Source organism: Perna viridis, chromosome 10 (assembly GCF_037379345.1).
Source record: "Perna viridis isolate PV_CMFRI_1.1 ecotype Kerala chromosome 10, ASM3737934v1, whole genome shotgun sequence".
NCBI classification, from domain to species: domain Eukaryota; kingdom Metazoa; phylum Mollusca; class Bivalvia; order Mytilida; family Mytilidae; genus Perna; species Perna viridis.
The window spans coordinates 12,162,275-12,181,884 of record NC_142454.1 but is presented as its reverse complement, the minus strand read 5'-3'; the positions used below and the strand labels follow the sequence as shown (position 1 = coordinate 12,181,884).

Genomic DNA, 19,610 nt, shown 5'->3' with positions numbered 1-19,610 from the left:
GGATTTTGAATTTCGTTAATGTCTTTCAAATTGAAGTTTGATACATACAATTTCCTTCAATCCTACCACCAAAGAACTTAATTATAGAAAAGGTACTTTTAAACATTTTTGAAAGACTCAAAAATTAGGTTTTGAGTTTTGTTTTGTTCTTGATGTCCTAAGTGAAAATGTCGCGCATTAACATGTATATCTTCTTTATTTTGTGATACATTTATATAAACAATTTTTTGAATACAATTTTGTGTGTAACGAGGTTATGTCAATCAAAAATACCAAACAAAAGGTAACTTTTCTTTAAAAAAACATGTAACAAAAATGCCTGTATTAAGTTATTTCTTGACTTCCGGAACCATGGCCGTGATGTAAACACGCTTTCAGGTCAGGCATAGAAATTCGTTCTTTTAAGACATTTGGCTGCCTAGCCCATAAATAATTTCATATCAAATTGACTCTCAACACCATGAATTGAAGTACCAGCTATAGAATCAAACATTTTTGCTGAACATTATTATATATCTCAACATTTAATGTACCAGTACTGTGTATCACGCCTCCGAACCGTGACCTTGAGTGATTTACCTGTCGAGTTGGCCATATTTATAAAGTCAATCGTAAACAAAACAAAATACAAATTAAAATGTCCAACACGGAATCAGACAAAGCCAGATTCGAAGCCCTGAAAAAGCTTTATAAAGGAAAGGACCTAGCCGATTGCTTTGCCAATCTACATATGACAATAAACAATGAGGTAGAACAAGTAAAAAATGATCTAAAAATAACAAATGAAAGAGTAGATAACCTGGACTCTGGAATATTAATGGTGAACGACCAGATCAGAGAAATTCTTGAGGTTTCGATTCCAAACTTTGAGCAAAAGATCGCCGAGGAGGCCAACGAAAGGCTCCGTTTGGAAATGTGGGGTCGGAAATGGAACTTGGTTATCGGCGGAATTCGCGGAAACTGCAGGAGGATCCCAGAGCTACCGAAGAGCTATAAAGTTCGAATGTTTTTCGAGGGGCCGTTGAAAATACCCAAGGAGGATGTTAAAGCTCTGTTATTACAGGCAACGCATAGGCTACCTGGAGGAGATGACGAAAATAGGCGTAGGGTCATTGTCCGTTTCGACAACCTACATGATCGGGATGACATTCTTTCTGCCGCAATGTCCCTCAAGAAGGGATCGGGTTACAGTGTAGTTCCGGATGTCCCACCGTCCGTTGGAACACTGCGGTACAAGCTTCTTAGGCAGCGACGCGAGATGGCACCAGACGAGCAAAAGAGAACATTTCTAGTTTACATGAGGGAACCGCCCTTTGTCATGTTAAAACAAAAACAAAAACAAAGAAATAAATAAACTGTGTTTGATTTGAAAATAATCCAAACTTTATTTTATCATTTAACAGGAGCTTATTTGATATTTGTATGTGTTTTCATTGTTGTATTTGTATATTGTTATTTAATAATGAATGTGTAAAATAATTGAAAATGGTTATCTTGGGTCCATCTAGAGGTGTCAAACTTTTGTTAAATGTCCCGACTACAAAGCGTGGCTAATTTGCATACAAAATTGGTATTTAATACGCATGCGTAACCAACGTCCCAGATATTGATACACACTACAAAGCAGCCGGACATAGATGAAAACAAACTTATAAATGTCGGTAAAAAATAGTAGAAAACGATTGCTAGAACAGCATTACTGTGTGCAAATCAAACAAAACTAATTTTACTAAAGCGTACACTTTGCAATACGAATGTCATAAAAAGGTCTGTTTAATCTTAACATGTATTTTGTCAACACAGCCCTTCTGTTTACATTTTTGTTTCTCTTCTTAATATTCAATCAACGGTACGAGACCTCTTGATGGACAGATGTATTTTTAACCGAGTCTTAATACAAAAACACTCAAAGATTTACTACGTTATAATTATCCTCCCATTGTCATTATTATGGAGGCTAACATTTTCTTTCATTTAAGGGGGGGGGGGTATTTGTGAAAATCATGTACTGTACAACACAAACTATAGGTGGCCTTAAAAACTATTTAAGTAATGCGAATTTGATGTGACGCATAAACTCATGGTAATAATCACATCCATGCGAAGGAAGGCTGCATTTGGGGGACATAATATTGGGGATAAAATTGATCAAAGTGTGACTGTTTTGCTTGTCAAGTTACTGAATATGTGTTTTAGATATTTTCTTGCTGGTCGGACTGAAATACTTTTTCTTTTTAATATTTATTTGGCAATATATCCATTTTTTTACGATAATGGTTAAGATAACTATTGGGAGTTTGAACTGTCGGGGTTTATCATCTGATAAGGTTAAGAGACAAGATATTTTTCAAAAATGTAGACAAAAATATGACATAGCTTTACTGGTTGACACGCATTGTAAAAAAGAATTAGAGACATATTGGAGGTCTGAATGGGGTTATGACGCAAAGTTTTGCTCTCATACAACCAACAGTAGAGGTGTTGCTATTCTTTTTCAGAACTCTTTTCAGTATGAAATTCTGAAAGAATTGCATGACGAGTCCGGTAATTTTCTGATTATTTCTATAAAAGTTCATGATTTAAAATTTACCTTAGCCGTAGTTTATGGTCCTAACAGTGACAACCCTACTTTTATTGATAATTTACAGCAAAAGATAGAATCATTTGGAAACTCATCTGTCATTGTTGGAGGTGACTGGAATGTTCCTCAAAATTATGCCATGGACACAATTAATTATGTTAACAAAAATAACCCTAAATCTCAGGAAAAAATACATCATATGATGGAAGAGTTAGACTTGGTAGACACATTTCGTGAATTACACCAAGATATAAAAAGGTTCTCATGGCGAGGCCCAAATAAAAAGCATGCCCGTTTAGATTATTTTTTATCTTCGTCAGATTTTCAAGCTATCATTACTGAGTCAGAAATCGGTGTAGCATATCGGTCTGATCACCCCCCCCCCCCATCCATATTACTATTAACTTTAACGATAACCCTAGGGGAAAGGGAACATGGAAATTCAATAATTCATTACTTTACGACAGGGATTATATCGACCTAATAAAAAAAATCTATTAATGACCTTATTAATCAATATAAAATTGATGGTAATGATGATTTATATGAATCTGCATTCAGTATTGATGATCAGCTTTTATGGGAAACGTTAAAGATGTCGATAAGGGGTAAAACAATTTCATACTCCTCATTTAAGAAAAAAGAAAGAGACAAAAGAGAGACCACTCTAGAAAACGAACTAGCGAAATTGAATGAAAATTTTGCACAAAATGAAGAATTAATCAAGCAAAAAGATCAAGAATTAAAAGCTATGCGTGAAGAAAAAATTAAGGGAATTATCATGAGAACAAAAGCACAATGGAATGTTGAAGGTGACAGAAGTACAAAATATTTCTGTAACCTTGAAAAAAGACATTTCACAGAAAAAACTTTACCTAAACTTATAATGGAAGATGAGTCTGAAATAACTAACCAGACAGAAATTCTCAAAGCACAAAAATCTTTCTATGAAAATCTGTACTCGAGTAGGAATACTGAAATATCGGATAGACATTCTGTTTTTTTCGATTCAAATAATCCTTTCATTTCTAAACTTAATCCTGAGGATACTGAATCTTTAGAAGGTAATATATCTTCTGCGGAAATGCTCTTTGCACTCAAAAATATGAAAAATGGAAAATCGCCAGGTATAGACGGATATACGGCAGAATTTTATAAATTTTCTGGTCTGACTTAAAGTTGTTTATAATTAGATCATTCAATCAAGCATATGCTAGAGGTGGTCTCTCTGTGTCCCAACGACAAGGAGTAATTACATGCCTCCCAAAAGAAGGCAAATCTAAATTTTATTTAAAAAATTGGCGTCCAATCTCATTATTAAATGTAGACTACAAGATTTGTGCCTCAACTATTGCATTTAGAATAAAAAAAGTCTTACCTAAGATTATTTCTGACACTCAGATGGGGTTTATGAAAGGTAGATATATTGGGGAGTGCACCAGGCTGATATGTGATATTATTGAAAAATGTGAGGAAAATGAAATTCCAGGTCTTTTAATGCTCTTAGATTTTAAAAAGGCTTTTGACTCTGTAGAATGGAACTTTATAGAAAAATCCTTGGAGTTTCAAGGCTTTGGTCCATCTATTATCCACTGGTTTAAAACATTTTACAGAAATTCAGAAAGCTGTATCCTTAATAATGGACACCTCTCAGAACGTTTTAAAATTGAAAGAGGCGTACGACAAGGAGATCCGCTATCACCATATCTTTTTATTTTGTCTGTTGAGTTACTCAGTGCTGCCATTAAATTTGATCCGCAAATTAAAGGGATAAGTGTAAACAATTCAGAATTTTTAATCAGTCAATACGCCGACGACTCGTCTTTGATTCTTGATGATGATTTACAGTCTGTTAATAAGGCATTAGATTTAATTGAGCTTTACTCTACTTGTTCTGGGTTGAGAGCTAACTTTGATAAAACACAAGCTGTATGGATAGGGGCTCGAAGGGGCTGTGGAATGGAGCTTCCGACAAAAACTACTGTAAAATGGAATCACTCCGGTTGTTTTAAGTTACTTGGGATTCAGTATTCTCTTTCAAAACAAGAGAAATATATTGATAACTTCACTCAAAATATCACTAAGATAAAGAAACTTTTAAAAGATTGGTCATTAAGAAATATATCACTAGTAGGAAAAATTACAGTCATAAAATCCATGGCTTTACCCATTTTAGTGCAATCATTTACAGTTCTTCCTGATCCACCGGGGCACATTATTAAGGAAATTCAAGACATATTCTTTAACTTTTTTTGGAATAGTCAAGTTGATAAAGTTAAGCGAACCACGATTGTGGGAGTTTACGATGAGGGAGGGCTAAAGATGCCTCATATCCTGTCTTTCATGCATGCTTTAAAAGTTTCTTGGATTAAGAAAATCTTGGATCCAAATAATGCTGCCCCATGGAAAGTCCTACTGGCTGATATTTTAAACAATCATGGCCAAGAAAAGTTTTGGTTTTATACTAAAAGTGCACTAAACAATTTTTCAAATAGATTAAATCCATTCTGGAGAGATGTTGTTAATATATGGGCATCTATTAAAGAAGATCCATCCACAGCCCCTGAGCATATAATTTTTCAACCACTTTGGAATAATAGTAATATTAAGATTGGTGGACGACCCATACCTTTTTCTCGTTTTGCTAAACCAGAACTATTTTTTTGTAAATGATATGATAAAAGAAGCTGGAATGTTTCTAACCCCACAAGAATTACAACCAAAATATGATATAGCACTTAACTTTTTAGAATATCACAGTTTGGTGCATGCTATCCCACAAAGGTGGAGAAATTATTTAATTGATAATAGAGTCGAAAGACTTGAAAATATAACAAATAAATATATGTCTCTAACTCGTGTCAACCAGAAAGTTGTGAGACCTTTTTATAATATTCTTTTGGAAAGATGTTTTGAATCACCTAAAAAATCTCAAAACAAATGGATTAGGGATCTGGGACTAGTGGAGGATGAAAACTTTGAAATTTACTATGACATTCCATTTAAAACTCTACTTAGCACAAAACTGCAATCATTTCAATATAAGATAAATTTAAGAATTTTATATACAAATAGTCTTCTTTTGAAATGCAAACTCTCTGAGACAGAGCTTTGTAGCTACTGTTTTGAGACAAAAGAATCCTTAATTCATTTATTCTTTGAATGTAATTTAGTGCGCACTCTTTGGCTCCAGCTTAGGGATGAACTGAGATCAAAATGTAATATTACAATGGATATCACTCCAATATCATGCACATTAGGTTATCCCCCTTTTTATGAAAATTGTGAAATATTGGATACGTGCCTCATAATCATTAGATATTACATTTATGTTTGTAGAATCAAAAAAGAAATACTGAATTGGACAAAATGTTTGGAGACCTTAAAATATTTTAGAGATATTGATCTAAAATCATTATATCTATGTTCAAACCGACAGTCTCTATTCACCAAGTTATAATGGCAATCTATAGACAACGGACAATCTTTTTCAGTCCGATGAGTGAATTTTTATATTTTTATAAGTCATATGTTGTTGAATGAAAAAATAGTATAAAACCAGTTTACCATATATACTTTATGTAACATACATGTTTTTTCTCATACACTTTGTTTTGTGTTAATACCATAAAATGTCACTTTTGATCATAATAAAATATATTTGACAAAAAAAAAGTTATTTCTTGAAAGAATAATCAAGGGAACCAAGGTTATAGCGGTAATTAAAAATGTATTCCAGGGACAAATACCAGACATGGAAAACAGACATACAAAACAAAGAACATAAAGTAACTAAAATCATACATACAAAGTAAAAAAAGTAAATGAGCAACTCAGCCTCCACTAAAAACTGGGAGCATGAACCAGGTGCAAAGGTAGGGTAAGCGTCCTCTGCTTTTCTAGAAACACCCGCCGAGTTGCTCATAAAAAGTCAAGTCCGCGGTAAACGAGGAAAGGAAAACTATGACTCGTTGAATAAATCAGTTTTCATGGTGCTGATGGATACACCATAACGATCCACGAGTTCATGATGACGACCATAAAACTTCTGTAGTGATGACTTCAATCTTGTAGCAACATAACCCTGTTCCAGAAGCCTATTTGTTAGAGTTCTAGCGCGATACAAAAAGTCTGCGCAGTTTTGGCAAGCTCTGGCATAACGTATGAGTTGAGATATGAACACTCCATACGCAGGAGCCGAAGGGATGCTGCCACAGATGAAAGGAAAGTTGACAATTCTGAATGAAAAGTCATCACGTTTGTCGTAAAGTTTGGTCGATAGTCTTTCTTTACCATCAATTTCTAAGTGTAGGTCAAGATAAGAGGCCGACTTCACAGTGTCTGTAGTATCCTTTATCTCAAGTTCTTTGTGGGAAGATGCCATGTATCAAATCCCCGAAATTTGTATTTTTTAAAGATAATACGTCATCTATATAGCGGAAACTGAGATTAAAGGATCTAGCCAAACAATATTCTTTCTTTCTAATCAGACTAGCTATAAAGTCAGCCTCATAAGAGTGAAGGAATAGGCATACCGACCGTTTGTTGAAAAACACGTCCATCACACTGGACAAAAATGTTGTCGATTAAAAATTCCAACATTTTCCTCTGTATATTTGGAAGATGATTTGGAATTATTTCTTACAAAGTATGTGGAATCTCTACCAAGAACTATATATTTGTATCTAGGTGTACTATCTTTTTTTGGAAAAAAACAACGATGTATAATGTTTTTAAGTCGGGATTTTAACTGAGTATGGGGAATAGAAGTATACAGTGTTGAAAAATCATAGGTTTTAATGCTATTATATTCAGATAATAGCCTTGAACTGATTGTCTCCAAAAGATCTACGGGAGTAACAAGTGTTATGGTAGGACTGCAGACCCTCTTTGACAGTTGTGAGTATAGAAGTTAAAAGTTTTGAAAGAAGCGAACAGCATATCGAAATATTTGCAAGACATATGATTGAAATTTATGTATTTTATAACCACTGGATCGATGGCACTGCTGATGGACCAAAGGTCCCCGATGATATGAATCGTCCAGGGCCGAATTATATCTGGTGTTGTTATTTATTAATCATATCTATCCAAATTTTAGGTATTACAAATTTCAAAACATTGAGGTCTTATTCCTTGTATTTCACAAGGTAGAACCATTCAGTGATGGATTTGGCTTCTCATTAATATGGTTTTGCTTTGGAGATCTTCTTGTATACAAATAGGTTTTAAGTCAGATCTCCCTGTATATTTGTTTCTGATGCTGCAGATGAGAGGTTGCTCTTTGAAACATTTGAACAGCCTATCATCGATATTTGCAAAATATCTATAAATGATTGGTTTTTGTATTTTAAAACCACTTGGTCGATGGCATTGCAGGTGGACAAAAGGTCCCGAGGTTATTCACAAACTCAGTACTCAGGCTTGTCTGACCCCAAATTTTATTCGGTTTTATTTAATCATATTTATCAAAATTTGGAGTATGACACATTTAAGAATGGCTGAAATACTGAGGCTTCATGGAATTACCTCTTACTGTATACTGTAACTCGGGAAATTTTCGACGCAGTTTTATTTTTCGCTCTTTAAATGGTAAGACCCGTAAAATTGAAGAATCGTAAATATTTTCCTCCAGGGATATTATAATACGACTTGAGGAGCGATCGCAAATTCAAAACTGCATAAAAATATCGACATGTGCAAAATATGTGATTAGTATTTTTGTATTATGCAGTGGATTGCAACTTTTCGGGTTTTACCTTCATATTGTCATTTGTTATACAGCTCTTGCATGGTGTAAACTTTCCATTTATACCATTAACCTTTCCTCCATTCCCCAATCACCATTGTCCATATCCCCATTCAACATAAAAAAAATCCCCATCCCCTATACAATTCCCATTGCATGTTTTTTTTTTTATCAAATATTCAAATTATCAAATTAAATTATATATTTTTTTTTCAATTCTTCAACATTTTAGTTGTAATTTTTGTTTAAATTTCATACATTTTTCATGTCTATAAATGTTTTCAGACAACTTTCCACATCCTCCCCATTCACAATCCCTATTATCCCATTCACCATCCTCATTCCTCATATACCATAGAATGGGAAGCATTCTCCATACAAGTACTGTACGGACTTTACTTTCTGACTATTAGAGTTTCTCAGTTCTGTAACCCTTCATGTTAAAATAAAACTTCAAGTAAAAGGAAATAAGAAAAAGTAAATAGAGTTCATAAAAAGCGATTTATTGTGTTTCTCAAGAACGAGAGCAGTGACAATGACAACTTTTAATTGCTGACCACGCAAAAAGAGTCTTATTTTGGAAAAGTCAAATAAAACAAAATAGCACATGTGTATATTACAACAGGACTTTTTAACCAGCCTTATTTGAAAAAAAATAATGATGTTTTATTCAGTTTACGTAACATCACAACGTCAGTTTTAAATAATTGTAGGATTTCTCCATTAAACCTTCCTTTCATATTGGTCTATAAATTGAACAACGATAGTTTCAGCTTCTCATTAAATACAGTAGAAATTTGAATACAACCATATACACGACAATGTCATGAACATTTTTCACAAAACAAGTCTTATAGCGCAACAAATACAAAGAGAACACACAAAAGAATGAACAGCACAAATTAAATACAATCTTGTCGTTCACTGAAGCTCTTGGACTGATAATTTTCATGCCGGTGGAATTGGTCTCGTTTTGACATGCCCGCCATATCCGTTCTCTTTGTAATGAACGTTTATATTCCGACGCTTTTTCTTCATTTTGTAAAGTTCCATTTTAGATTCCAAATGCAAATTAAGTGCCAGAATCAGGCAGTGGTACAAAAACTGATTTGAAAGCTTAATTGTACTAGTTGCACCAAATAAATCAAGGAAATAAAGACATGAATTTCAATATCATTTGGATATATTGAGTGATAATTTCATTGAAATGCACTGAAAATGAACATTCTAAGGGCAGATAATTATATAAAAAAGCCTTTATTTACTAAAACACTATTTAAGAATTTCTGAGCAAATCCAGCGATGTATAGATCAAATAATGATGTTACCTAGATAATGCACCTTTAAGTATAATTATATTGTCAGATTGGTGGGTTTTGACATCATGTTGCTGTTTCTTTCAATTTTTCCTGAATCTTTCAAAACAGTATACTTAATTGTTCATTATCTCGACAATAAACTAATGTCATAAGGAAGAACAAAGCAGTAGACTCTTTTTTTCGGCAGTGAAAATAAGTTGATGTTCTGTGGTGAGCTCTACGCACCCTTCCGTTAATTCTGATATCAACATACTATTGCATGAAATAACATATTTTAAATGCTTATAGACAACAGCTGTTAAGCTTACATATTGACTAGGAAAAATGCATTGGGTATAGGAGACTATTTATAGGCTCTCCTGCATATCAAGATTATCTTTTATCTTCTCTTGATGTTATTTCATTTCCGTTTGTTTCCACTATGTACAAAATAAAAAAAAATTCTCAAACTAGTAAAAAGTCGGTTGAATTTGAAATAGTAATCTGTTAGTTTTTAAAGAAACATATTCTGTGTTGTAAACCAACAGGAGGTTATTGGTTATTTACGCAATTTGATGTTTAATTAATTTTCCCTTTATTACATGTTAATAAAAGAAAGAGAAATAACGAAAGTTTCAAGAGTGATCTTAATGATTTTCTTTTTAACTTTCTATTGAAAAAAATATAATAATAAAAAAATAAAAAAATAAAAACAGCATTTGAAGGATGAGGGCACATAAGGCCTTATTCTGACTACTTAAATAATCGTGGAAAAAATTTACCATGAGTTAGAAAGAAAATTCAGAAATAATGTATTTATATTGTAAATTTTCGATTTCATGCATTAAGTTTGTAATTTAAAAAGTAAATATTGAGAAACAAAGGTCCCAAAACCTCTGGATGGCCGTTCAGGAAAGAAAATAGCATTTTTGCACTCTTGTTTCATAGCGAGATCCAGCGTTAATAAAACAAATTGAAACTGAAAGTGTGCATTTATTCATTTATTCTACAGGAAAAAGGATTTTTCTTAATGTCTCATCGCTATGTCCATTTAATAAAAAACTTTCAAAAATCACATTTAAAACCTATTTAAAATGACTAAGTCCAATTTAATTTCCCTGCACATGTATCATGTGGCCTTACTACTTACACTTTTTATCCTATGATTAAACACCTGGCCACCCGTCTAGCTACACCGTAGCAAGTGGGGTAGTTTTAAAGAATTTTAATACGTTTACTCCATTTAGCATAGTTTGTATGCAAAAGACATGTTAAATCTTACGCATTTTTGAGCGTGTAAAATCCTGTTGCTTGAGTTTCTTGTATCTAGTGTAAAATTTCCAACAATTCGTTCGTATTCAGTGTACACCTTTTTTGAACATACGCCGAAAAAAAGTGTAAACACTGAACCGTAGTTACCAGATGAGTTACCTTGCCAGTGCGCACAGTTCTTAAGGTACATGGATGTACATGTCAACTTTCAACGGTCAATAGCTGTGCTCAATAGCCTATTTATTTGTTATAACTGTTGTAATTTGACCAGTCTCGTCGTGTCAATTGTTGTCAATAGTTCAGCTGTCTTTTCAAATATTTTCATGCAAATTTTATCATATTTGTTTTGTGTATAATGAAGTTTTCTTTTATTTAAGTCAGCTGCATCCTGTCTTACGTTTGTAATCAATCCATGTCTTTTCAAGGTTCTATTAATCTAAAAAACAACGGCAACTGCGTCGCGGGTGGTCGATTTGGAGAGGGATGACAATGCTTAAGCATGACCTGGCTGTGAATCATTTTAGTTGTTGTGGTAAGAATATCCACGTGACATTTAAATGAAAAAAGTTTTTTTTTTAAATTGAATTTAAGATATAACAAGCTTAAATGCATTTGAGCGGAGATACCATTTGTATAGGGGAGAATCCTTGGAAAGAAGAAAATCCTTCTATAATTTTCCGAAAGAGGGAAAATTGACGACGTGTCATTTTCACGACATATTTGAGTTGTCAACTCTTTTTATTATTAAACTATACTTGAATTCGTGACAGTTTATTCTCATACATTACAACATTAGATTTGGACAAAAAAAGGTGTTATTTTAATTCTAAATTGAAGTGTGTCATCTGTGAGCTCTTTTTCTCCCATTAATGTAATTGATGAATACTTAAAATTCCGAAAGTAGGAAGTTTTAAGCTTTCGCCTGGAGACAGACAGAACGTTAGGATATTACGAAATGTATGAAATATCGGGAGGTTCTGGTCCAAAGCGGAAGAAACACATATATAGATGCATTTATTTCAAACTTTCCCACATTAATTTACAATATGTGTAGTCATAATTTATAATGAACAAGTGCCATTTGTTATTGTTCTCATTTATATAATTTAAAAATTCGCAAATATGATAGGAATAGTTGATTTCGGCTAAAATAATTATTAGTTTATAAGCAATGATTCGTACATGTACATGCTTATTTTGTCTTACCTACTGTACCCAAAAGAACATTAAACACAGCAGGGATCTGTCAGTCTGTCTGTAGTTAAACACAAGATATAGTCATTCATGCTACCATGTAGTTGAGTAGACAACGGTAAAACATGATTATATAATTGTCTCATCTCTGTGGATTCCGTTTTCAGGGGTACATATTGTTGATACACCGAATTTTATATAAGTTTGTTTTTAGTTTTGTCAATACTTGTTTTAAAACACTATTTAATGGAACGGGAGACAAAAAAATGATTTGTTGTTTAAAGCTTTTGTCATACCTAGAAGTAAATGCAAATATTCTTTACACGGATAAGTACGTGACTTTACCGATGCCTGAATACTCATCGATTTTTTTTCTCACATGTACGTCGGGCTGTTATACCTTCAATTTAAAGGGGAAACATTGTAGAAACAAAACATTATAGATTATCATACTTAATTCTCTAAAGTGTATTTGAGCTGTGTTATTTTTTTTTAAATTTTAATAACCATTATCTTAATGTCGATGATAACAATGGACACACAATGTTGAACATTTTTTTTAATATTCAATACTTGTTGTACTTGTTAAATTCAACGGAAAATATAAAACAAAATAACATAAAACTATATAAGTTAAAACATAGGTTAGTCGTGTAACATATTTTCAAGGTAATTACGTATAAAATTCAAAGTGAGTAAGTCAATAATAACAACAAATCTATAAAAGAAACAATCATTATCTACAATATCATTGTTTTGCATAATTGTAACATATGTCCAATACATATAAATTTATATTTGTGAAATAGCATTCGATTAATCAGTAAAGGCATCTATTCTCATTTAAATTGGGGCAAAATTGGCAGCTCATAAAATTTAATGGGCAAAAAAAAAAAAAAAAATAGATGAATTTCCATACACACATGCTCCATATGTTTTGAAAAATAGGTGAACAAAATATGTTGCAATTGTTTCTATGTTATTAAAGAATTATATACTTGTCTGCCCGAAACTTTTCCATTTTGAAATTTTGGAAATTGTGACCTTTACATTTTTCAGTCTTTCTTAATCATCGTTTTTTTTATAATAGTTTCCAAGTGTAACAAAACTTCGTTTATTTTTATAATTTATTTTTGTAAGTATTTTTCACTAAACTAAGTTTTCTGAAAGGTGTGTTCGAATAAAAAGGTGTTTCGATTGGTATCATTGTGCTGATTATCCTATACGAACAAAAAGTGAAACTATTTTGGACATCAATGGTAATTGCAGATATCGCAACTATTCTTAAGATGCCAAGTGATAAGCCGATTTCAATTGGCAATCATGGTTTATAAAAAATGGCAGTCCCGAATAAAATAATGTAGAAATTATGTCTTAAAAATTAACATTTGAAATCAAATAAACTAAAAACAAGAAATATATTGATACGTTTTTTTCTACATGTATATTGTTCATTTCGCTTGGAGTTTATACTTCAACTGAAGACGACACAGTTTTCCACGTGACCAATGCAGTTGTTGTCATTATACACAATGGTGTCTACGTTTTGCATGTTCATTTGGAATAAATGGGATAAAAAAACTGTAAAGAGTGAAGACACTACAGCCACAATATAATCACGAAAGTCGAGAAACGCCACCATTGTGACACGCATAACAAGTTTTTTAATCTCCAAGTGTTATTGTTATTCACGATATACAATCCTAATAATTATATGGCTTTGTGACAAACAACTGTAGCTATTCAAAATAAAAATCTTTTTTTGTGATGAGCTGATTGGTGATAAAATGAAAAAAAAATAGCAGTCACGTCATATTAAAGAAAAATTCCATTAACTAATTATGACGCTAAAAATTTCGTAAAAGTTTACTGAATTGTTCCCAAGTATAAAGGTTGTGAAATAAAATTTACCGTATTACATATATTAATGAAGATATACATGTAGCAGTAAAAAGCTCATTAATCGGGAGATCTTGCCATTTTCCGAGTCCAGACGTATGTCATCTGGTCAATAATTTTACAAATGACTTTATTATATACCAAAAGACCGGAAATTATCTCTACTGTGCTATCAAATCAAAACATTTTTGCATAAAACTATATGTCTTGAATGCGTAATAGGAAACTGTTCTTAAGCCATATATAGACTTAAAAAAAAACGTTGGGTGCATGAAGCATGTTTATAAGCTCCCTATCATAGTATCGGTTAAGTGTCTATGTCTGTTTGTCTGCTCGTGTAAGATGTTCACGGATGTTCTTATGTTTCCTTGAAAATACGATAAACTTGTAATAAAAATCATAAACTGTACTTAAACTTTATGAAGGTTATTTCTGGATTCTGAAAATTTGCATATAAGTCTACATGGTAGTATAAGGAACAGAAAAGCGAATGTTTGAAGAGAAACCTTCATAATCTTGGGAAGTAATCCACATCTGTATTTATTTCATCTGATTGATTATATTACATTGTACTTTTGTTGACCAAAAACTGTAAAAAAAGAATTCATTTTTTTTTGGCCGTGGAAGGTGGAAGGTAGAAAATGGGGAGGGGTTGTTGAAAAGTATGCTTGATAGATTTTGCAACGAGATATTATTTGTTGACATATTAAAAAAGCAGATAAAAAGTCGTATACTTCGGCCAAATAAAGATGAGTTGATCATGTAGCTGAAAAATATTTCCTTTTTTTCCCAGGACTTCTATGTAAAAAGGTATTTGTTGAAATAAAACATTATAAATTTTCAGACATAGTTCTTTGAAGTCTGTTTTAACTGTGCTTTTTTAAAATTGTGGTAACTCTTATGTCAATCTCAATGATAAACATTGTTGAACAATGTCGAAGAAATGTTTAGTATTCAAGACAATTATACAATGTCTGTTTAAATACAACAGAAAATATGAGGCAGACAAACAAAACCACATTTTGATATACGTTTAAAAAGTGTATAGCGGTGTAACATATTTTCAAGGCAATTATGTATATCAATGAATACATTGTCAGTCATTCAATACGGACGACAGCATCCATAAAACAAACTATTATATAATTATATATCATTATCTTTTAACCTTCTAAATTATAACATTTGTCGAATTTTGAAAAGTTTCCTAGTACAACTACATCGAAAGACCTTTAAACTTATATAGGTCTTAGTTCTTTTAATGAAGCTATGGCACTTCAAAAGCTCGTAAAATCGGGAATTTGTCAATTTCATTCTGTAATCTGGTCAACTACTTTACGATGACTCAAATGATACACCAGTAATTCGGAAATTGTCTCTGCTATATCCTTTAAACAAAATGATTTCTTAAACCTGTCAAAAATAGAAAACTAACCTATGAATTATATTCACGGTAATATGAATACCTTATGAACAAGTATTATCTAGCTGAAATTATAAAAAAAAAGTGAATGCGGGTGTTACCGATCAAATAAGAAAACTAATTACATTTCTGTACTATTCGTGTTTTGGTAATGGACGTATCCTACTCCGTATGCTTGGTTAAACGAAATTACAATATAATATGAATTTTTCTAACAATCTTTAGACAGTACGTTTTTTCTAAACTTTGAAAGCATAAATTTGAATGAGAAATGAATAACAAAAATTGAAAGGTGAAAACTAAGTTGGAGAAGGGAATATTGTGAGAGAGTAATCAAGGGAACCAAGCTTCAAGTGGAAAGCATAAGAATGCAATCCAGGGACAAAGACCAGGGATGAAAAATAGACAAACACAACAAAGAATATAAAGCAACTAAAGCAATACATACAAAGCAACAAAAGTAAAAGAACAACTCGGACTCCAGTAAACACTGGGAGCATGGCCCAGGTGCACCGGGTGCAGGGTAGGAGTGCTCTGCTTTTCTAGAAACAATAGCCGTGTTGTTAATAAAAAAAATCAAGTCCAGTGTAGACAAAATAGGAAAGGAAATCTATGACACGTTAAACAAATCATTTTTTGTGGTGTAGATGGATACATCGTAACGATCATAGAGTTCATGATGACTGCCATAAACATTTTGTGGCGATGACTTCAATCTTGTAGCAACATAACCTTGTTCCAGAAGTCTATTTGTAAGACGTCTAGCGCAATACAAAAAGTCTGCGTACATGTAGTTACGGCAAGCTCTGGCATAACATATGAGTTGTGATATGAAAACTCCATACGCCGGTGTTGAAGGAATGTTGCCACAGATGAAAACAAAGTTGACAATTCTGAATGAAATAAAAGTTTTCCTTTACCGTCGATCTCTAAGTGTATGTCAAGATATGAGGCTGACATGACAGTGTCTGTAGTATCCTTTATCTCAAATTCTTTTGGGTAGATGCGATGTATCAAATCCAATAAACATAAACAAAGATTCTGATAGACAAGCGCTATATTCATAAATCTATTCTGCCTGCATTGCATGTTTCTTCTCTTGAAATTGTAAGTATTCATATTTATATATAATGATTAAGCATATTTATACTTAAGACGCAAAGAACTACACGCGTTCTCGCAATTCTAACGTGACGATCGCTTGAATAAATTTCAACAGGTACGTTCAGCATTTAAACAGTGATCATTCGAAGAATTTTGTAAATAAAAGATAGAGAACATCGCGCGACATTCGCCGATAAAGTATGAATGATCCTTAAATGTTACACGTACCACCATTTTGTACATAGTACAATCATCTTCTGTCTTCTTGTGTACACTTTGTATTTGGTCATTTATGTCCCGGAGAGTAATTAGTTATGATTACGTACTATATATAATAGATATACACGCCCTTAAGCGAAGAATAATATTGTTTCCTACTACTGGCAAGAGAAATATGGTAGGTACGTAAGGAAATTATTTATTTAAAAAAAAATATTAAACATCGAGTTGATGGGGGGCAATCTAGACTTGTGCTTGCGTGGAAATGGCCATGAAATCTTTAAGGCAGGCGACGAAATAGAGTAGATATGGAAGCAGACCAAAATCATATCATTTTCTTTGCTCCAGTGGTATTTTGGTCCTGTAGTGAGGTAAAACTCAAATGGTCGTTTTGTGATCACTGGTACATTTATTGTGGCTTTGTCTGTAGAATAAATATCATTTGCTATTTCATTTTGTCGATGCGGGCTTTTACAAATTTAGCTTTTTTACCTTGACATACGTTTAAATCAAACAGACTTTCAACAGCATCGCCATATTCTTCAATGGACAAAGGGATAAATTGCAAATTTTGCACATAAAGCGACCTCACAAATCGAAGACGGCATAGTATCTTGTGCCATATAATGTACAAAAAGAACACTGTAATTTGTCGTTAAGTTAGCATCACAAGAGATAAACGTTATGACTTTTTTGTGGGAAAATGTTCTATGGTGAAATTATAGTATTTATTTCATATTCGAATTATCAAAAATTACTAATCAGAGAACATTCGACAAATCGATAAATTACTTCTTTCGATAAAATATTTGAAATAATTTTCAAAACCATTGCCTTTGAAATATTTGACAGATAATTATAAAACATTACTTACTGAAAAACGAAGTGCTACTGCATTCATTCATACTTGCGTTGGTTTACCTCTATACAAACTATTCAACGGATTATATATTTGTTACTGTGCTCACGTGAGCCCATTGGTGAACAGATGACTCATATAATGTATTGATGTTGGTTTATTCATGGGCTTTACCTTATGAAATTTAGCTATGATATATGGATAACACTATAAACATTTATACCATTCTCATTATAGGGAATACTTGCATAGGCTTGCTGCTTTGCTTTCTCAAGTGACCATTTTGTTTGTAACGAAGCGTTCAGTAATTTGTAGAAAAAAAGCAATGCGTTATGGGAAAATGATTTTAATTAGATTTATTGTCTGTATATTTTTCACGTGTAACAAGGTGTTTGACGTCATCGGTGTTCTTTGTTTATTTAAAAAAAAGAAAAATTTACCAAAGTGGTGTCTGACCTATTTACTAACGTATATCTTGATGACGTCATATATCAACAAAGCATCGTCCCTCACGTAGTAAGTTTCTTTAAGTACTGTTTTGTTATTTACCTGTTTACTTATTTAATCTACCAAACGGTATCAACGTCGTTTTGGGAAATATATCTTAGTAACACAGAAGTTGTAAAATCACAAATATAAAGAATATATGATAATGGTATATGGAGAACCCCAAAATTATATGTCTTTATTTTACATTTGATAAATATTTGCCAATATTTCAATCTAAGAAAATGTAATATGTTTATAGCTCCCAAGGTAAGAAATCAAAGTATGACTTTCTTCATTTTTTGGACGTCAACATTGTGTATGGTATACTAGTGACTAAAGAAAGTGTTTTGAACTGTAAAGGTATTATCAGTTATTATTGAACCATATGTTTGCAACATATTTGTCCAGTGTGGTGGACGTGTTTTTCAAAAAACGGTCGGCATTCCAATAGGAACAAATTGTGCTCCTTTACTAGCTCACCTATTCCTTCACTCTTATGAGGCTGACTTTATAGCTGATCTGATCAGAAAGAAATAATATTGTTTGGCTAGATCCTTCAATCTCAGTTTCCGCTATATAGATGACGTGTTATCTTTAAACAATCCTAATTTCGGGGATTTGATACATGGCATCTACCCAAAAGAACTTGAGATAAAAGATACTACAGACACTGTGAAGTCAGCCTCATATCTTGACCTACACCTAGAAATCGATGGTAAATGAAAACTATTTACCAAACTTTACGACAAACGTGATGACTTTTCATTCAGCATTGTCAACTTTCCTTTCATCTGTGGCAACATCCCTTCGGCTCCTGCGTATGGAGTGTTCATATCACAACTCATACGTTATGCCAGAGCTTGCCGAAACTGCGCAGACTTTTTGTGTCGCGCTAGAAGTCTAGCAAATAGTTTTCTGGAACAGGGTTGTGTTGCTGCGTGATTGGAGTCATCGCTGCAGAAGTTTTATGGTCATCATCATGGATTCGTGGATCGTTATGGTGTATCCATCAGCACCATGAAAACAGATTTATTCAACGGGTCATAGTTTTCCTTTCCTCGTTTGTCTACCCCGGACTTGACTTTTTATGAGTAACTCGGCAGGTGTTTTTAGAAAAACAGAGGACGCTTACCCTTGTCCATGCTCCCAGTTTTTAGTGGAGTCCGAGTTGCTCATTTACTTTTGTTACTTTGTATGTATGATTTTAGTTACTTTATGTTCTTTGTTGTGTATGTCTGTTTTCCATGTCTGGTCTTTGTCCCTGGATTACATTCTTTTGATTACCGCTATAACCTTGGTTCCCTTGATTGCTCTTTGACAGATGCGATACCATCTTATGGTTCTGAATATAAAAAGAAAGTAATTTTTACGTGAAAAATATTCATATTTTGTGTATATAGATCATTTTGTACACATTTTTCTTGTTCCAGGAGAATAAAAATACCAAAATGTCATGCAGTATTGGTAAAAGTACTCTATTTTGAAATAATTTAGCTATTTCAACCAATGCAACACCAGCATAT

The 19,610-nt window shown here is 32.8% G+C and overlaps 1 protein-coding gene across 2 annotated transcripts in view; it reads right to left on the bottom strand.

Annotated features, from left to right (window-relative positions):
- LOC148604547 (polyunsaturated fatty acid 5-lipoxygenase-like) overlaps window positions 1–19,610 on the bottom strand; it is a 55,702-nt gene that overhangs the window by 16,535 nt on the left and 19,557 nt on the right. Inside the window, exon 1 of one of the 2 annotated variants that reach the window (XM_088549434.1) lies at window positions 17,614–17,711. The exons of the other annotated variant lie outside the window; for it this stretch is intronic. Within the exon in view, the coding sequence (XP_088405560.1) occupies window positions 17,614–17,644 (31 nt within the window). The 5' untranslated portion in view covers window positions 17,645–17,711. Of the gene's footprint in view, window positions 1–17,613; window positions 17,712–19,610 lie in introns of those variants that run through there. 2 annotated transcript variants of the gene reach the window in all.